Source organism: Cynocephalus volans, chromosome 10, assembly GCF_027409185.1.
Source record: "Cynocephalus volans isolate mCynVol1 chromosome 10, mCynVol1.pri, whole genome shotgun sequence".
Lineage (NCBI taxonomy): Eukaryota > Metazoa > Chordata > Mammalia > Dermoptera > Cynocephalidae > Cynocephalus > Cynocephalus volans.
Genome location: NC_084469.1, coordinates 75,156,488 through 75,172,585, shown reverse-complemented (window position 1 = coordinate 75,172,585; position 16,098 = coordinate 75,156,488). Strand labels below are relative to the sequence as shown.

The window sequence follows — 16,098 nt, the reverse complement described above, 5'->3', positions numbered from 1 at the left end:
TTTTTTTTTTTAGCAGAAAACTGAATCTGCTAAAAACACTGCTAACACACAATGGGGGAGCACAAGGGGAGGGTAATATCCATGGCCCAGACCATCAGGCCCTTGCTGTTATGCCAAACTGTCTCTCACCCAAAGGCTCTGGCCACTGACAGTGAAAAAGCACCATATGGGATTTCTACTGGCACACCAAGGTTAGAAGCCACACATAGAGGACTATCTCAAAACAATCACAGAGTCATTCTGTTTCAAATATTTTTTATTGAAATGACAATAAAATAAAATAAAAAAGAACAGTGACAATTTTAATCAAACTTTTACTTTACAAATATAAAAATATAACCAAAACTTCAGTTTCTTTTATACATTTTCTACAAACAATACCAAAGTTCTCAAAGCCAAATTATAAATGATGCTCATACACTATGTGAACACTGTAACCAAAAGTTTAAGTTTTTAAATACATTGATCTTTCCCTTAACAGAACAGCATACTCATTATATTTTCCCAACTTATCTCTATTTTTAAGATACAATCCATCACTAAAATACAAAACACACCTAAACTGGCTTAATCTAGACTTATCTAGGTTTCAGTTAAGTTTTTTCACAAAAACAAGCTTAATAAACATAATACAAGCTAATATTAAAATGTGTTTATGGTTCAAGTCAACTTATAGTATTGTTTCTCATCACATATTTAAACAAGGGCAAACTACTTGAAATGAGTCCAATTTAACTCAAGTAAGTGATGTAAAACAACAGGGATAAGTATGAGAAAATCAAATCTTATGCTACAGAAGCTGACTTGTATTAATCAGTCAAAAAACACTAAGCCTTCTTCGGCAATACAACATACAAAATTGCAAACTCTGACGCAATCTTACTGTTAGCACATACTGTTCCAAACACTTGTAAAAACGTTAAGTTTGTGGAACTCAAATATGGAAGAGCTACTCCAAGCATTTTATCTCAAGTGACTGAGCAGGTACTCTAAAAAAAATAGTCATTAAAAAGCTGAAGCATAAAATCACATCATTTATGGGAATTTTAAGCTGACTTTTTGATAGACTGATGAATTGGAAGGACGGCTACCTCTCAGTTCTAATTAAACATGAAAGAAAATAGACTTTCTAATTTGGCCACATTTTGTCCAAAAACAATGCTAACTTAATGGAACACTTAAATATCCAAAATAATAACTGAATGCTAATTACAAGGTAACACAATGATAAGAATTATGCTATTAACAGTACAATTTCACATAGATAAAATGGCATTATGATAGTTCTCTATTTTTTAAAAATCACAAAGGTCTTCATCACTTAGGGGGAAAAAAGAAAATTCCACTTTTCTCTAAAGGGATGTCAATCCTAAATATGATTTCAAACAATTGGGTAAAACTTTTTAGCTTTTTCCTCTAATCTATTAAACATTTTCCAGTGCCACTTAGTTTTATATAAAATATGCACTACTTGGGTTACTCAGGGAAAATAAGATGGCATATATTGTAGTTACATAATGCAAAAGAGGGCTTTCATCTGTAGACAAACCTGGAACACAGTAGGCACTCAGAAATATAGGTCTGTTGATCAACAGCTCATTTTAAAACTATTCATTTGGGGATAGGTTGGGGAAAGGCAGCTGGCCAGTACAGGGACCTGAACTCATGACCTTGGTGTTATAAAGGCTGTGCTAAAACTGTTCAGTATTTAGTATGTAGATAATTGGAATGCACTATTTAAGATTGTTAGTTCTTGAAGAAGTATGATCAGTAACTTACATATCAAAAGAGCTTAGTGTTGAAGTGTCCTTGTACCTTCTTCTAATACTCTAAGAACATACCAGATTTGAATACCCCTAGTTCTACTATTTCCACCAGGAAACCTAAAACAGAATACTAGGATCCACCCGTAACTGATCAAACCAATAAGTTTTTAAAACTTGTTTGAGGGCCGGCTGGTTAGCTCATTTGGTTAGTGTGGTGTTATAACACCAACATCAAGGGTTTGGATCCCCATACAGGCCAGCTGCCAAAAAAAACCCAAAAAATTTGCTTGTGTGTTATATAAATTTTTACATTCAAACCAGATTTCTTACATCCCAATGTTAGTAACCCAACCAACCTGAATCAAACGTTTTACTCACCAAGGCCATAGTATGACTGACTTAAGCACTTACATTGGGAAAAAAGGACACAGAAAGAATTTTTAGGTCAAAGATTAAGTTACAAAGGACAAAAGTGACCTGAATGACTCTTCAACTCAAACACTCCTTACTGACAGCACTTTATAAATCACACCAAAAAAAGTCCACCTCTTTCCACCCTCCCCAAATTGCAAGAGCTAACATTTGAAATGTGGTTGCCATAGCTTTTCACTCAGATGCCAGAAGCAATCATGGAAGGTGAGCTGGATCAACGTGTCTCTATCTCTGCCTTCTGTAATCTGAAGGACTTGATCCCTAATCTGAAGGATAAACTGAAGGACTCAGCTAATCAGTGAGTTTACCAGTAGAACCATACTAAATTAGAAATATGCTCACGTAAACCAAAGGGGCAGAACTGTTAGCTCTTGAGGGAAGAGGATTATTTACAGAACTAGTGGCTTTTTCAAATGAAATCACTGGTCGTTGTTGGTCATGGAGGCTGGTGCTCATCTGCTACTAAGCATAGGTACTGTTATAGTCACTACTTCACAACTACATGAAGGTTTGACATGACCTCAACTAAATAAAATTGAATGTTTATAAATATAATTGCTCAGCCACTCCTGGCCTGATTTTCTCAAGTTCAAATAGAGAAGAATATATAACATACCTTTGATATCACTCAATATTACAGAGACTAGTGCTGTGATTGGTACCATAAAAATGTGACAATTAATCAAAAGTTCATTTCTGTTTATCTATGAAAAATTTTACTACTCCAATCTTTTTTCTTTAAGTAGCTACATCTTGCAAGATTTCTTTTACATTAAGCCCACATTCAACAAGTCTGTAGTAAGGCATACACAATATACTTTGACCATTAAGCAAACGTGTATGCCCTAAATTTCTTTTTATTTCCCCAAATTTGATCCTAATTTGGCAGTGTTTTAAAAAGTTTTTTTAAATTGGGAAGTTTTCTCTTAGGCTGGCAAATTCATCCCCTACCCTGTTTCTAGATTTCAGTTGATTCAGATTATTCCAAAATATTTTTGAAAAGCTTTGTCACTTGTTAAAACCAAATATACATCTATGTGCATATAACTTCAAGATAATTAAAATAATTTTGCAATCTAAGAGTACAAAACCTAATCCAGCCACTTTTAAAAATTTCCCGCACAGATCACTATTTATACCATGGCTCTAAGTCACAACACAAATAATTAATATCCCCATTATGTGAAGAAAAAAACTCTAAATGTGCTCTCAATTTTCTCTTTTTACACCAACTCCCTTGACTTTGCTGACCTCGCCAATTTGAATAGTTTCCCAGATGTTTAAGTTCTGTTGCTTGTGAACTAAGGCCTGGATGGTTATAAAATGTACTGGTCAGTTAATATACTGGAAGTTCTCTATAATACAAGGGTACTTCAAATAGTTCAAGGAAAAATAAAAAGATAATACAAACCTGTCCTTGAACTTTCTGAAGTACCCTCATATAACTCATTAGAGTGTAAAATTTGGTACAGGAGTTACACCTTGAACTCAATCACACAAATATAGTTCCAAAAGAAATGAAAGATCCTCATCACAAAGATCTATACACAGTATTGGAGTATGTTCCCAAGAATGGTTTTGGAGAAAGGGTTCCATAAACCTTACTAACTTAAACCTGCCATTGTCTTAACATTCACCAGCCCAAGAGGGAGGAAAAAAAACAATCCTCACCTATAAGAATTTTAAAAGTTTAATGAGAAATTAAAAAAAAAAAAAATACAAATAGAAGTCCATTTTCTTTAATGTTGTACAAAAAGTAGTAGAACGAAGAGTAAATAAATGTTATCACATTTGTTTACACCACTATCTTGTTCTTCATATTAACTTTACTATTCAAACAATAGAAAGTAGGTGGCAATTTAGGGATTGGGAAAGAGATTAAACCAAAAAACTTTTCTACCACATTTATTCTTCTATACTGTGGATAACTGTGCTCACAGAGACGGCTTCTTTTACTTCTCCATTGCATAGGAATTCAGTTGTATATAAAATTGAACCTGAATTTTAAAAAGAACAAAACCTTTATTAAAAACTATTGTTTACATAGTTTCTACCTTAGACGATATGGAAATTTATCTTAATATTTCTACCCTCCGTTGACATGTCTGGCATTTTTTATACCAACATACTTTTCTCTCACCAGTCACACCTTATGCATTAAATAACGGTATTGTTTAATACTTACAATAAGAAAAAATTAAGAATGTAAATTTTACTAATTATTCCCTAATAAGTTACTTAAAGGCAAAAAAGTTTTTACACATCCTTATATTCTGACCACTCAACACAGTTCCTGCACCTGACAAGTGTTTAAAAAAAATGAATAATATGATTTTTTCTTATATACCATACTTCAATTTGTAACCTATCAGGGGGCTAAAGTGGAGGAGCAAAAGATGAAGCTTGATTTAGTGACAAAGTACAAAGAACAATTTCATATTCAACTAGTGTTCATAGAAGGCCAAAATCGCTATTGCAATTGTTTTTAAACTAACTTTTATTAAGTACTTACTAAGTGCCTGGCACTGTTCTAAGCACCTAATACAAATTTTTCACTTGATCTTAAAAGTCCTATGAAGTAGGGACTACCATTCTCATTTACAGATGAAGAAACAGGCAAATAGGCATAATATTTTGTCTAAGGTCACATTGACAGGAGGTAATGAAAGTGAGATTCAAATCCAAACACTGACCACAGAATCTATATTCTTAACCACTATGTTGTTCTGCAATTCCTATCTGTGGCTGGCTCCAAGGACATGAACCAGTACAAGTCAACTTTTTAATAAATGCATTTCTCATCACTCTATCTGCCTAAAAATTCAAACTCCATATAAAAATTCAGCACCTAATCCCACATGCCCCAATCTGGGCCTAAATACAGTAAATTTGAAAAAGGAAAGAGAATATATTACACCAAGCGATTCAATTCTCAAAATTTTTATATAGACAACTCCCCTCATATTTATACATTGGTGACTACTATTTTACCATCTCTTCCTTGAATAAAGACTTCAAACTTAACTGCAGACAATATCAGATTTAGGGAAAAGCAGTTACACAAATACCAGACTGTCATGCTACAACTTAGAGTTTGGGGGCATTTTTAGTCAGTCACATTTAATCTTTGGCTCACACATAACCTAAGAGTCCATCTACTATATTAATTTCCTTAAAGATCAAAATTCATGACCTATGCGTTGTCAAAAATATTCTCCCTCAGAATATTTTAATTCTGATAGTTTATATGAATGAACCACAAAATGTTCAACTCTCCATACCTGCTCAACAACTGAGGGAGACTAGAAATGATGGGTCCGTATCCTGGTGCATTGTCATACAATTCAAACAATGGTGCAGCTACCAGCTTGTAATTTTTAGGGACTGCAAACAAGGCTAAAATAAACAAAACAGTATTCATTTTCTATATTTTCTTACGTAATCAGTGCTTCTACTTCATTTTAAATTTATCACCAATTTTACATTTAAGGAAAAAAGATCATTCTCATTAGTACATTTTGGTTGTGTCTTTTAAGCTAGAGTTCATAGTCACAGATTTGAAACTATCTGATTCTCTAAAGAGATCCATGTTATTAACAACCAATAGTACCATGTAAGTACTGGTCTTGGAGAAAAAAGAGAATAGCTGTGGGTTTGTAATTTATTTGGGATAATATTATAAGACCATCATAAGAAATGAAATAATTACTTATTAAAGCACACAACAGACCTGAGGATGTTATATTTTAAAAAATAAATCTTTTAAAGTTTTCATTAGTTTATCACAACATGAAAATCAACACCAGCAGCTAAGCAATTATTAAAAATACTATAATCTGGTATTTTAGGCTCTAATCAACTTTACTTTTTCCCCTGTAGGATGACCAGCACATCTAAGAGAAACTAGGTAATTCTCTATAAACATGGTATTTGTTTTTAGTTCTACAATAAATCCAAAAATTCAAGGGAAACTTGGAGAAAACACAAAGAGATATCCTTGAATTTATTCTATAAAAGTTTCTTGATGGCTGCCCTCAAAAATAAAATAACTTACCTTTCTCTTGAAGTTGAACCAGAAACAATTTCTTATGTTCCTTAGGTTTTGTAATATGTGCAGGAATATATGGATACTAAAACAAATGAGAATAAGTTTCAGTTTTCAAGAGCCACCATCCCTTTTACCTCCATGCCTCTAATTATCAATTTCTCCCACTTCAGACATTAAGCTAAACTATCAACCCTTCTGAGACCAAGTTCCTCATATCCCAAATACAATTTTTTGTTAACATGCATACTATGGTTTTATCTATTTCTTTACATTACTCCCCAATATAGTGTAAACTGCTAGAAGTATACTAGTACTTTCTAGTCTTCCCTTTACCAGGACCTAGTACCTAATAGATGCACTAAAAAATAAATGCTTTAATCTTCTAAAGTAACAAGTAGTAAACCAGTCAACTATTCGAGACAATTAAATATGTAGTTGCAGGATTTACAGCTTGAAAAATATACAACGCAATTTTAATTAGTATTTTTTAATAAAAGTCTTTTTTTAAAAAAGTATATCATTACCAAGTTAAATGTTGTAGAATCCTGATGTAGACATGTTTACTACATTAAAAGTTTAAATATAACCTGTGAGGTATTTGACAAGATGCTCCTTGCTTCTTCCCAACACCCACCCCCCCATCGCCACCCACATGGTGCTCGCTTCAGGAACACCAGATGAGCAGTCTAAGCCGAGTTCTGCCAGCCAAGCAAGCCAAATTGCCTGGGAAAATGGAGAAAGTATTTTAGAGAATTTAAAGGGATGAAGAGAATTTGAGAGGGGAGTTGCTACCTGAGAATGAATAATTCTGACTTAGAGAACAAAAAATGTCTAAGATAGGAATTTTTTTTTTTTTATTCTACTATATATGTTATGAAAACTTCTTCTATATCTCCCAATACATTCAGAAATCTACTTTTGCTCTTGGAGTTATATTTAAGGGCAGGGAAATTAAAAGTGCTGAAAATAAAAATAAGGGTAGAATGGAATAAAAGCAGATGCTGCCAAAAAGAGGTATTATCATCATCCTCATTTTATACATGAACTTAGGCTGAGAGGCTAAGTATCTTTCCCAAGATTACACAGCTAAGTAGTGAAGCCAAGATTCAATTGCATCTATTCAACTCTATCTACTTATAAAAGCCTACGTTATTTAGCACTATGTTATACATTGTCACCTAACTAGTATTCAACTTAGAATAATTATATACCAGAGCCATCCCTGGGGTACAATGATTTCCATGAATTGAAGCAATTGTCCTGATCTTTGGAGGTCTCTTTCACTATCATAAAACCAGACACATTAGCAGCAGCAGAGAGACAAAGAGGTGAGAAGTGGCTTGAATAGCACAGGCCAAAATAGTCATACAAGTTCTTCAACTATGACCAAATTGAAGTGAGTGGTATTACCCCAATTTTCATACACTCGAGGCTACATGTTCCTTTTTTTTTTTTAAGTATTTTTTTCTCCAGTCTTGATTTTAATGTTTAAACCATCTGCACTTTACACAAAAAGACTGAGAGAGGGAGATGAAGTTGTGCTCTCTTCCCACTGATACCTTATGCTCTAGGTTTACTAAGTAAACACACAACCCTTATGTTATATCCAGCACTACCAGAGCCAACCCTAGGCTTCAGTGAAATTAGGGAACTGACCTAAGACCATGGTAGGGGAGATGAATGAGGGTATTCAAAAAAGAGCCTGGAAAACTCTGGGGTTATTATTGAGCATTTTCTAATTAGAACAAGGAATGTGCAAAAAGAAACCAAAATAAAAAAAAATAAAAAAAAAAAAAAGGTAGAATAATTGTTCTCTGTATCTTTGAACCAGGAACTCTAGTATTTCCATATGCAATTATACTTTCCTAAAGCCACAAGAGATGTATTCATGGAAATTCTCAGGTAGTGAGCACTATCATCAGTTTCCACAGCCTCTATATCTTCCTATTCCTCTCCTATACACAGGAGTCAGAAGGAAGAGGACAGAACATCTTTTGTTTGGCAGATATTTTGAGCAATGCTTGACCTGGAATATCTTTTCAGGCAAAGAACCTATAAAGTCAAAGGGCTTTTGATTTGTCAAAAGAACTCATGATCCAACTTTAAGAGGTTCCCCCAGTAGCCAAAAAAGGAAAATTTGAGCATCGGTAACATTATCAATCATTGTAATAGATTAAAATATATATTTAAATCCATGAGGTCATACTGGTACTTTAAAAAGTCATTGAAATACATTTTTTTGTGCTCCACATCACAGTAACTCATCCTCAGATTTCAGGGCAGCTGTGTTTGAAAGTGCCAGAAAATTCCCTGCTTGCTGTCACTGTCCCACTCTTTGTTTTTCAGCCTCTAAGCTTTTCAAAAGCCTAGGAAGTCTCCCAACTCGTGCTCTCACTCAACATGAAAGTACAAGGGAGTTAATGCAACCCTCAACCAGTAGGGGATAGGAGTTCCTGGCCTTCCATCTTTCTGATGGACAATTCTGAGGTACATTCTACATGTACCTCATTCCTAATAGTCCTTGGCAGGATTAACCCACTTGCCCAAAGCTGTAATAAGATCAGGAACATACCCTTTTTGATTTCTGCTGCTTCTGGTCTCCCTTTCCCTGTACTCTGTTGCTTCCTGGGATCACCTCCCAAACAAACTATCTGCATCCAAGTCTTTGTCTTATTCTCTCTTTTGAATAGTCAAGTCTTTGGAAGAGGTGAAGGAATTAATTCATTCTTCTGAAAACTGGCAAGTAAAGAAAAAGCACCTATTCTTTCCTACACAAACTATACACCTCAGGGTAACCAAGTAGTTGATGAGAGAAGTTTCTCTTTAAGGATAGCAACCCTAATGAAATCATAGATCCAGAAAATTATTATCAGTGAGCTGCTAACATTACAAAAAGAGACAACCAGATATAAAATTCCTGATGGAAGTATACAATACTATCTGTGGTAGCCAGCCTCAAAGATGACCTCCAATGATCCTTGTCTCCTGGTATTCATACCTTGTGCAGTCCCCTTCTACAGTGTACTAGGGTTGGTTTGTGTGTAGCGTACAGCAGAAGTGATGGTATGCCACTGCCAGTATTAGGTATAATGGACTACAGCCTACTTGGGTGCTCTCACCCTATCTCTCACTCTCTTGAATCACGCAATCTGACAAAAGCCAGCTGCTTTATTGGGAATTGTCTTCTGGAGATGTTCTCATGGCAAGAACCAAGGGAGACCTTGGGTCAACAGCCAGCAAACACTATAGCCTTCAGCCCAACAGCCCAGGAGGAACTGCAGTCTACTAATAAACACATGTGAGCCTAGGATCAGATCCTTCAGCCGCAGTTCAGCTTTATGATGCAGTTCCAGCTGAAAACTTGACTGGAACTTCATGAGAGATTCTGAGCCAGAACTACCCTGCTAAACAGATCCCAGATGCCTGATCCTGAGAAAGTCAGATAATAAATGTCTGTTGTTTTAGATTGTTAAATTTTGAGGTGATTTGTTAAACTGCAATAGATAAATATACCACCTATGATAAGCCTTGTTACCCTCACCCAAAGTTAGTTCAATCTAAATCCAGTCTCTTGATCTATCAATTTACAAAACATACAGGAGAAAGAGCTGCATGTTCAATTACAACAGATGCGGTCAGCAATAAAAACATTGACCACTTTAAGTAGCCTGTTTTCATTAACAAATAAATTACAGTGGGAAAAAAGAGACAGGTAAGTAACCTGTAGATGTAAAATAGCCTTAAGAGACTATTCTAATTCAAACAAACTATAAAAATAAAATAAAATTTGAAACAATCAGAATATGTAAACAGTGACCACATTTTTTTTTTTTTTTTTTTAAAGATGACCGGTAAGGGGATCTTAACCCTCGACTTGGTGTTGTCAGCACCACGCTCAGCCAGTGAGCGAACCGGCCATCCGTATATGGGATCCGAACCCGGGGCCTTGGTGTTATCAGCACTGCACTCTCCCAAGTGAGCCACGGGCCGGCCCGACCACATATTTGATACTATAAAATTATTTCTTATTTTTCGTACAATAATGGTAGTACTGTGGTTATGCTTTTTAAAAGATCCTTATCATTTATGATTCATGCTGAAATATTTACCATTGAAAAGATATCTAGGATTTGCTTCAAAATAATCCAAAGGGAGGGCAATCGGAATGGGACAATGGAAGGAAGGGGTTAATGAAACAAGTTTCACCATAATGGTAATGGGCATGTTGCCAGTATTGATCTGGCCATCACATCTGGGGCACGAGTAGTGACGGTCAGCTTTGTACTCCATGAATATTCATAACCAATAAGGAAAAAAATAAGTTTCACCATGACTTGCTAACTATTAAAGGTGGATGATAGGTAACAGGATTCATCTACTTTTACTATTATCTCTGCTTTTGTATGTTTGAAATTTTCCTTTTAAAAAGAAAATGCTTGGCTGTTTAATTTTTCTAATCTAAATTAAGGGAGGAAGAAAAGGAAATTTCAGGTGAAATTCTACTTTGTACTTTAAGCTGGAATTAAATCAGTTTTCTGCTTCCCCAAATGCCCAGCAAATACAACTGAACACTGACCTGGGGAGGTTCAAAATTTGGTCTCCACCAGTTACCAATGCAGTCATCAATGACCCAGTCTTGCAGGACTCCATCTTGACGGCCCAGTATCTATCAAAAAGAAATGATACAGCCAATAAAAACTAAATATACATACTCATGAATACACTTCTTCAGTAAAGAGAGTATTTTTGGCAGTATTCCTAATAGAGACATATGGCTAATGTGTCTTCCATATAGATATCCTGTCTAAAATTTCTTGTTTTATTGTTATCTATGTCACTATGCCCAAGACATGCACTGTTAGTTCAAAATTGGCAATTAAGTATCAGTATAACTATATATGACTAAGAAATCTGTTGTTATACCTGGTTAAAATTCTATAGAGGACTATTCTGGAATAAAACTACCTACATTCAAATCTCCAGCTCCAAGACAAACTATCCCTGTGCCCTAGTTTATTTATCTGTAAAATGGGATTAATACCTACTTCCAAGAGCTGTTTGTGATGATGAAAGGAGTTACTGCATGGAAAGCACTTAGAACAGTGTCTTGCACAATAAATACTCGACTTATGGTGGTTTTTATTTATCATTATTATTACGTCAATATTTCAATTTTAAAAAGTTAAGATAAAGTAAGTATAAGTTCAAGTTGCAGAAAATAAACATTGTACCCTAATCATCTATTAAACTGATGGGCAATAAAACCATCAAAGTGGTTAAATAGAAAAATACCTCTGTCATTAAGCGTTTTAGTCCTTCGACTTCATCTTCTCCTGGGTTAAGTTCACCACCAGGTCTGTATAAAGGTTAAGAATTTCAGCTTTCAACTTAATACAATTTGAGGATAAAGGGAAGAACACAATAATAGTTATTTCTATCAAGTAACTGAATGACACATATTTCAGTGTCATATGACAAGGCAATCAAAACAAACGTCAAAAAAAAGGGGAAGAATATGCTAAAAGTTGAATTCATAAAATTAATTCACCAGGCTAACAATACACAAACCCTAGTTTTAAACAAAGAAAAAAATATATAACATAGCATATATATAATTGCTGACCAACAGTCCATCTCAATCTTCTCTTCAGAAGCTATCTGGTGATAATGGAGTACAGAAATGCCCAGACAGCAATGGACCAAATTCTTTAGGTCTGAAGAATGAGACATTTTTAAGAATTTCAATCTAAGTATTTGAAAGCTTTCATTTTGGTATAATCTTTTCAAATAGTTGTGAATCGAATGTATACTGACAGATTAAATGATAAAATTAAATTATATACAAAAACATAATTCATTTTAAGAACAGGAAACACCATTCATCCTAAGAAAGATTAATTGTTCTTAGTACTGCTACACTGACATCCAGAAATTGAGCTTGGACCATCTCTTCCATGGGTTTTCTATCACACTCAATCAGTAACATCAACAATATACAAAAATATGCAGATTTCTAATTAGAAAAATAAATGAGCACTGCACTAAAATGACTCATAATTTTATCCTTCTAAAGACTCCATTACCAGCACTGTTTGTTGAAATAAATGACTAAGGGCTCAAATTGTATTCCAAAGCTGCATAAAACAGCAATCCTGTTAAAAGTTGTATTGCTCTTAATGTCCAACAACACTTACAATTTGAAGAAAGTTGTTCCCAGCTGCAGCAGTAACACATGGGGTAGCCGGTGCTCATGTACAATCAGAACCCCTTCTACAGTCCTCCTCATTCCAATTTTATCAAACTCCTCCCTCATGCGCTGAAATCTGGCTGCAACAGAGCTGTCCTTCTCATAGAGAGGCTCCTTTGTACCAAAAGTATAATTGGTAAGAGGGTATCTGTGATCCAAAGACAAAAATTTAACATGAGAACTGAAGACCGTAATTTACCACAATACCAACCACATATTAGGAAACCATGGTAAAAAGTGTATATATTGTGGTCAGAGACCCAGAATTTGTCCAAAGTTACAAAACTAGTTAACGAGACTGCAGAGGTTAGGATCCTGCTCTTTGGACTCTTAAAGCCAGAACTTCCATCAGATCAAGCTACTATTCTATATTTAAGCCTACTCCGCCATATTTGAACTTTCAAACGTAGATACCACTATCCTTACGGCCCGTAAAGGCTTAGAGAAGTGGTTACCTGGATATCAGTTATCCTGTTTTAGATCAAGGCTGCTTTACCAACATCACCAACCTGCCTAATGTCCCTTTGGGTTCCTCTGATTACTAATCTAACCAGAAACTTGATTAATTATGGAGGTTAGTGGCTAATTTCTTTTTCTCCTATAAATTTAGCCACCACTTTTCACCACCATCTCTCCAGTTACTTTCTATTTCTTCCCAGTCAACTATCCTCAGATTTTGCTGGCACCACAAACCCTTTCCTTCTCAGACCAACTTATCTTTTTTGTTGTTGCTGCTGTTGTTGTTTAATTTTATTTTGTCGATATATATCAGACCAACTTTTCTACATTCTTTCTTTCCACTCTAAAACTACTAAGAAGCCTTCCTTAGCCTTCGGCATTTATTCTGTTCAGTATCCTTATTCTTCCCTTCTTCTCATTTGAATCTTCTGCCCACCATATCTAATCTTAATATCCTCTCTTCCTTTATCAAGAATTCAAAATAGGGCTCATACTGTTGAAGACAGTTTCATCTTGCTTAGTAAAGAACAAATTTTTCCTTAAAGATAGTTAAAACCTCACATTTATATTTTATCACACATGCCACCTTGTAACCCCTTGATTATAAGCCTTACAGTAAGAAATCTTTGATTACAAGCCTTTAAGTAAGAATATTTTGGCTACACTTGCCTATTCACAAGGTATCTATTCTATCAAAAGCCCTTGACATGAATAATTAACAACTACATACCTAATCCACTCAGCTATTCTTCAAACAGGAACAAATTAAGGTTCCCAAAACTTAAAAAATTACTTTAATTCCAGAAGCCAAATTCTAGGCACAAATGAAGCAGCTCTAAAATAATTAAAATTTACCATTTACAGAAGACTTTAGATTATCAAGGACTTCCCCAGTGGACACCATCAGCATTAGCAGCAGCAGTTACCTCACACAACACTATGTACCAGGCAATATTTCAAAAATGGTTTACATATATTGACATTGAGTTCTCACAACCTGAGTTAGAAAATAAGGCTAGCCATAACATTATCTCTATTGAAAGAGCCAGCTCCCATATCAGCAAAGAGATGTCATCAGGACAAAATGTCAGAATTTTCAGGTGTGAAATAAGAGTGCCAGCTCAGACACATACTTATTATTCTCATCATAAACCAGGGCCTAAATCTTACTTCCTCACCACTGAACACCCAGCATTATGCACAGTGCCTGGTACAAAGTAAGCATTCCTAAAAAAAACGTATTAGGAGATAGGGAATTTTTTTCCAATTTAATACATGATTATTCACACATGTGAATTTAAGTTCACAACACAATTATTATTTCTGAAGACTGTATTTAAATAGGAAAGGAAAAATACTGTAAATCAACCTGTAACTTTAATGGAGCAAGATTAAAAAACAACTATTTCACCAAGTTAATTCTACATAATGGCTTGATGCAAACTGATCCAGTAACAAAGGCAAATCAAAAAAACCCTGTGGATCCTAGTTCCGATTACCACTGAAAGTAAACCAGAAGCTGTTACTATCAATGTCATAGCTACACATTAATTTGTATACACACAACTATCAAATAACTCCAGATTTTATAAACCCAACACTTTTATTATCTAAGTTTTTCCAAGCCAGCACCTGTTTTGCCAAATAAAACAACGATAATAACCACCTTCTCCATTTCAAATCGCTTCTGGTTTGGGGCGGGGGATGGGAGAGGGTAGTTCATTTATTTGAATATGAAACAAAGAAACACCTAAAGTGTCTTACCAAAACACCAGTATCAGCAAACCCTTGCACTTTTTAAACACTGACCAGCATAAACTGACCACTTTCCTCCAATAGGGTCAAAAACAAACTCTCAGAAACGATTAAAAAAAAAAAAAAGGCATATTGACAATTTCTTGAGCAAGACACACCTCCAATGCCAATCACCTGCTGTGGCGAGATTACTTTTGAGCGTGACTTTAAAATGCAATGGTTTTAAATGCTTAAACAGAAAGGTGTTGAAAGGTGTTGAAAAAGGTGTTGAACAGCCCACAGCGGATTCTCTGGGGTAACATTCTGGTTCCCTCCACGGCCTGAAAATCCAACCACAAGAGCATCCGCACCCCCAAGCGGGGGCCTACTGTGTGCCTGGGATGCCGTCGCTGCGGCAGAGAAGACATGTTAACGCATAGGGCCGGACAGAAAGCGCTAAACAGACGAACATGTCGCGCATTCATAAGATGAAATATTATATGGCCCCACCCCCCAAAAAAATCCCACCTAGACCTACGCGTTGTAGCTAAAATTCGAAATCTTCGCTTTTAGAAAAAAGGGAAGACTGCAAAAACGATACTACGTTATACTACTCATATCAAGTAAAAACACAAAGCAATACTATATACGCAGTAAGAAAACATAAACATTGGACCGGAAGGATAAAAACCACATTCCGATATTGGTTACCTCAGGAGAGGCGGGAAAAGGATGAGTTCAAAGCAGGCTTCGGTTTTAGTCATAATGACTGACTACGGGGGAATGGAAACAAGCCTTCTTTTCAGAAAGGAAAACCTTCCATGGAAAACTCTAACGCCTTGGGGCTGGAGGAATAGAAAGGGGCCTTGGGGAGCGACGAGGGCGCGCAACCGCGAGCAGGAATGGTGGGCAGGCGTGGAGCCGCCGACCGATCGGGCGCGCGCGGAAGAAGGCTGGAGTCTTCAGGAGCGCTCACGAGAGGAGGGACGCCGGCGAAAGTCGCGCGCCAAGGCCGGGCTGCACTTACAGATTGATGGTGCGCTCCAAGGTGAGGGGCTTGGTCTGCTGGATGTACTTGTTACCGAACTGGTTGACCCCTCGGGGCCAGCCGGTCTGAGAGCGATTGGGCGGTACCACAGACATACTGGTAACCTCCGGTACTAGCGGCGAAAAGAAAAGGGAAGGCAGGGGACACTCTCCCTGTATGGGCAGCGGTTATCAGCGTCCCGCTCAGCAGCCGCCGCCCGCCATTAACAGAAGAGAACAAGAAGAGGTATACGCACACCGGAAGTGAATCCGGAGCTTCTGGCGGCAGGAAGTAGCGAGGCGGTGGCCTGCCAGGCCAAGAGTCATTGGGCCAATCCCTGGCGGGATAGCTACAGTATCTGGCGTTCCGATTGGTAAAGTAGGTA

At 36.2% G+C, this 16,098-nt stretch overlaps 1 protein-coding gene across 1 annotated transcript; it reads right to left on the bottom strand.

Annotated features, from left to right (window-relative positions):
• Nucleotides 1–369: 369 nt before the first annotated feature.
• NUDT21 (nudix hydrolase 21) lies at nucleotides 370–15,961 on the bottom strand. Its single transcript, XM_063112132.1, has 7 exons — nucleotides 15,714–15,961; nucleotides 12,441–12,641; nucleotides 11,539–11,602; nucleotides 10,823–10,912; nucleotides 6,253–6,328; nucleotides 5,480–5,594; nucleotides 370–4,195 (listed from the first exon to the last, which is right to left on the bottom strand). The coding sequence occupies exons 1-7, from the start codon at nucleotides 15,827–15,829 to the stop codon at nucleotides 4,174–4,176; spliced, it is 684 nt and encodes a 227-aa protein (XP_062968202.1). The 5' UTR covers nucleotides 15,830–15,961; the 3' UTR covers nucleotides 370–4,173.
• Between the last annotated feature and the right edge of the window lie 137 nt (nucleotides 15,962–16,098).

Excerpts from the sequence above, each read along its gene's own strand:
- NUDT21 (XM_063112132.1), bottom strand. The coding sequence starts at position 15,829 with ATGTCTGTGGTACCGCCCAATCGCTCTCAGACCGGCTGGCCCCGAGGG. Across the intron at positions 11,603-12,440 it reads GGAACAACTTTCTTCAAATT|ACCTGGTGGTGAACTTAACC; the intron begins GTAAGTGTTGTT and ends ACCTTTATACAG. Across the intron at positions 5,595-6,252 it reads GGTTCAACTTCAAGAGAAAG|CCTTGTTTGCAGTCCCTAAA; the intron begins GTAAGTTATTTT and ends TGTTTATTTTAG.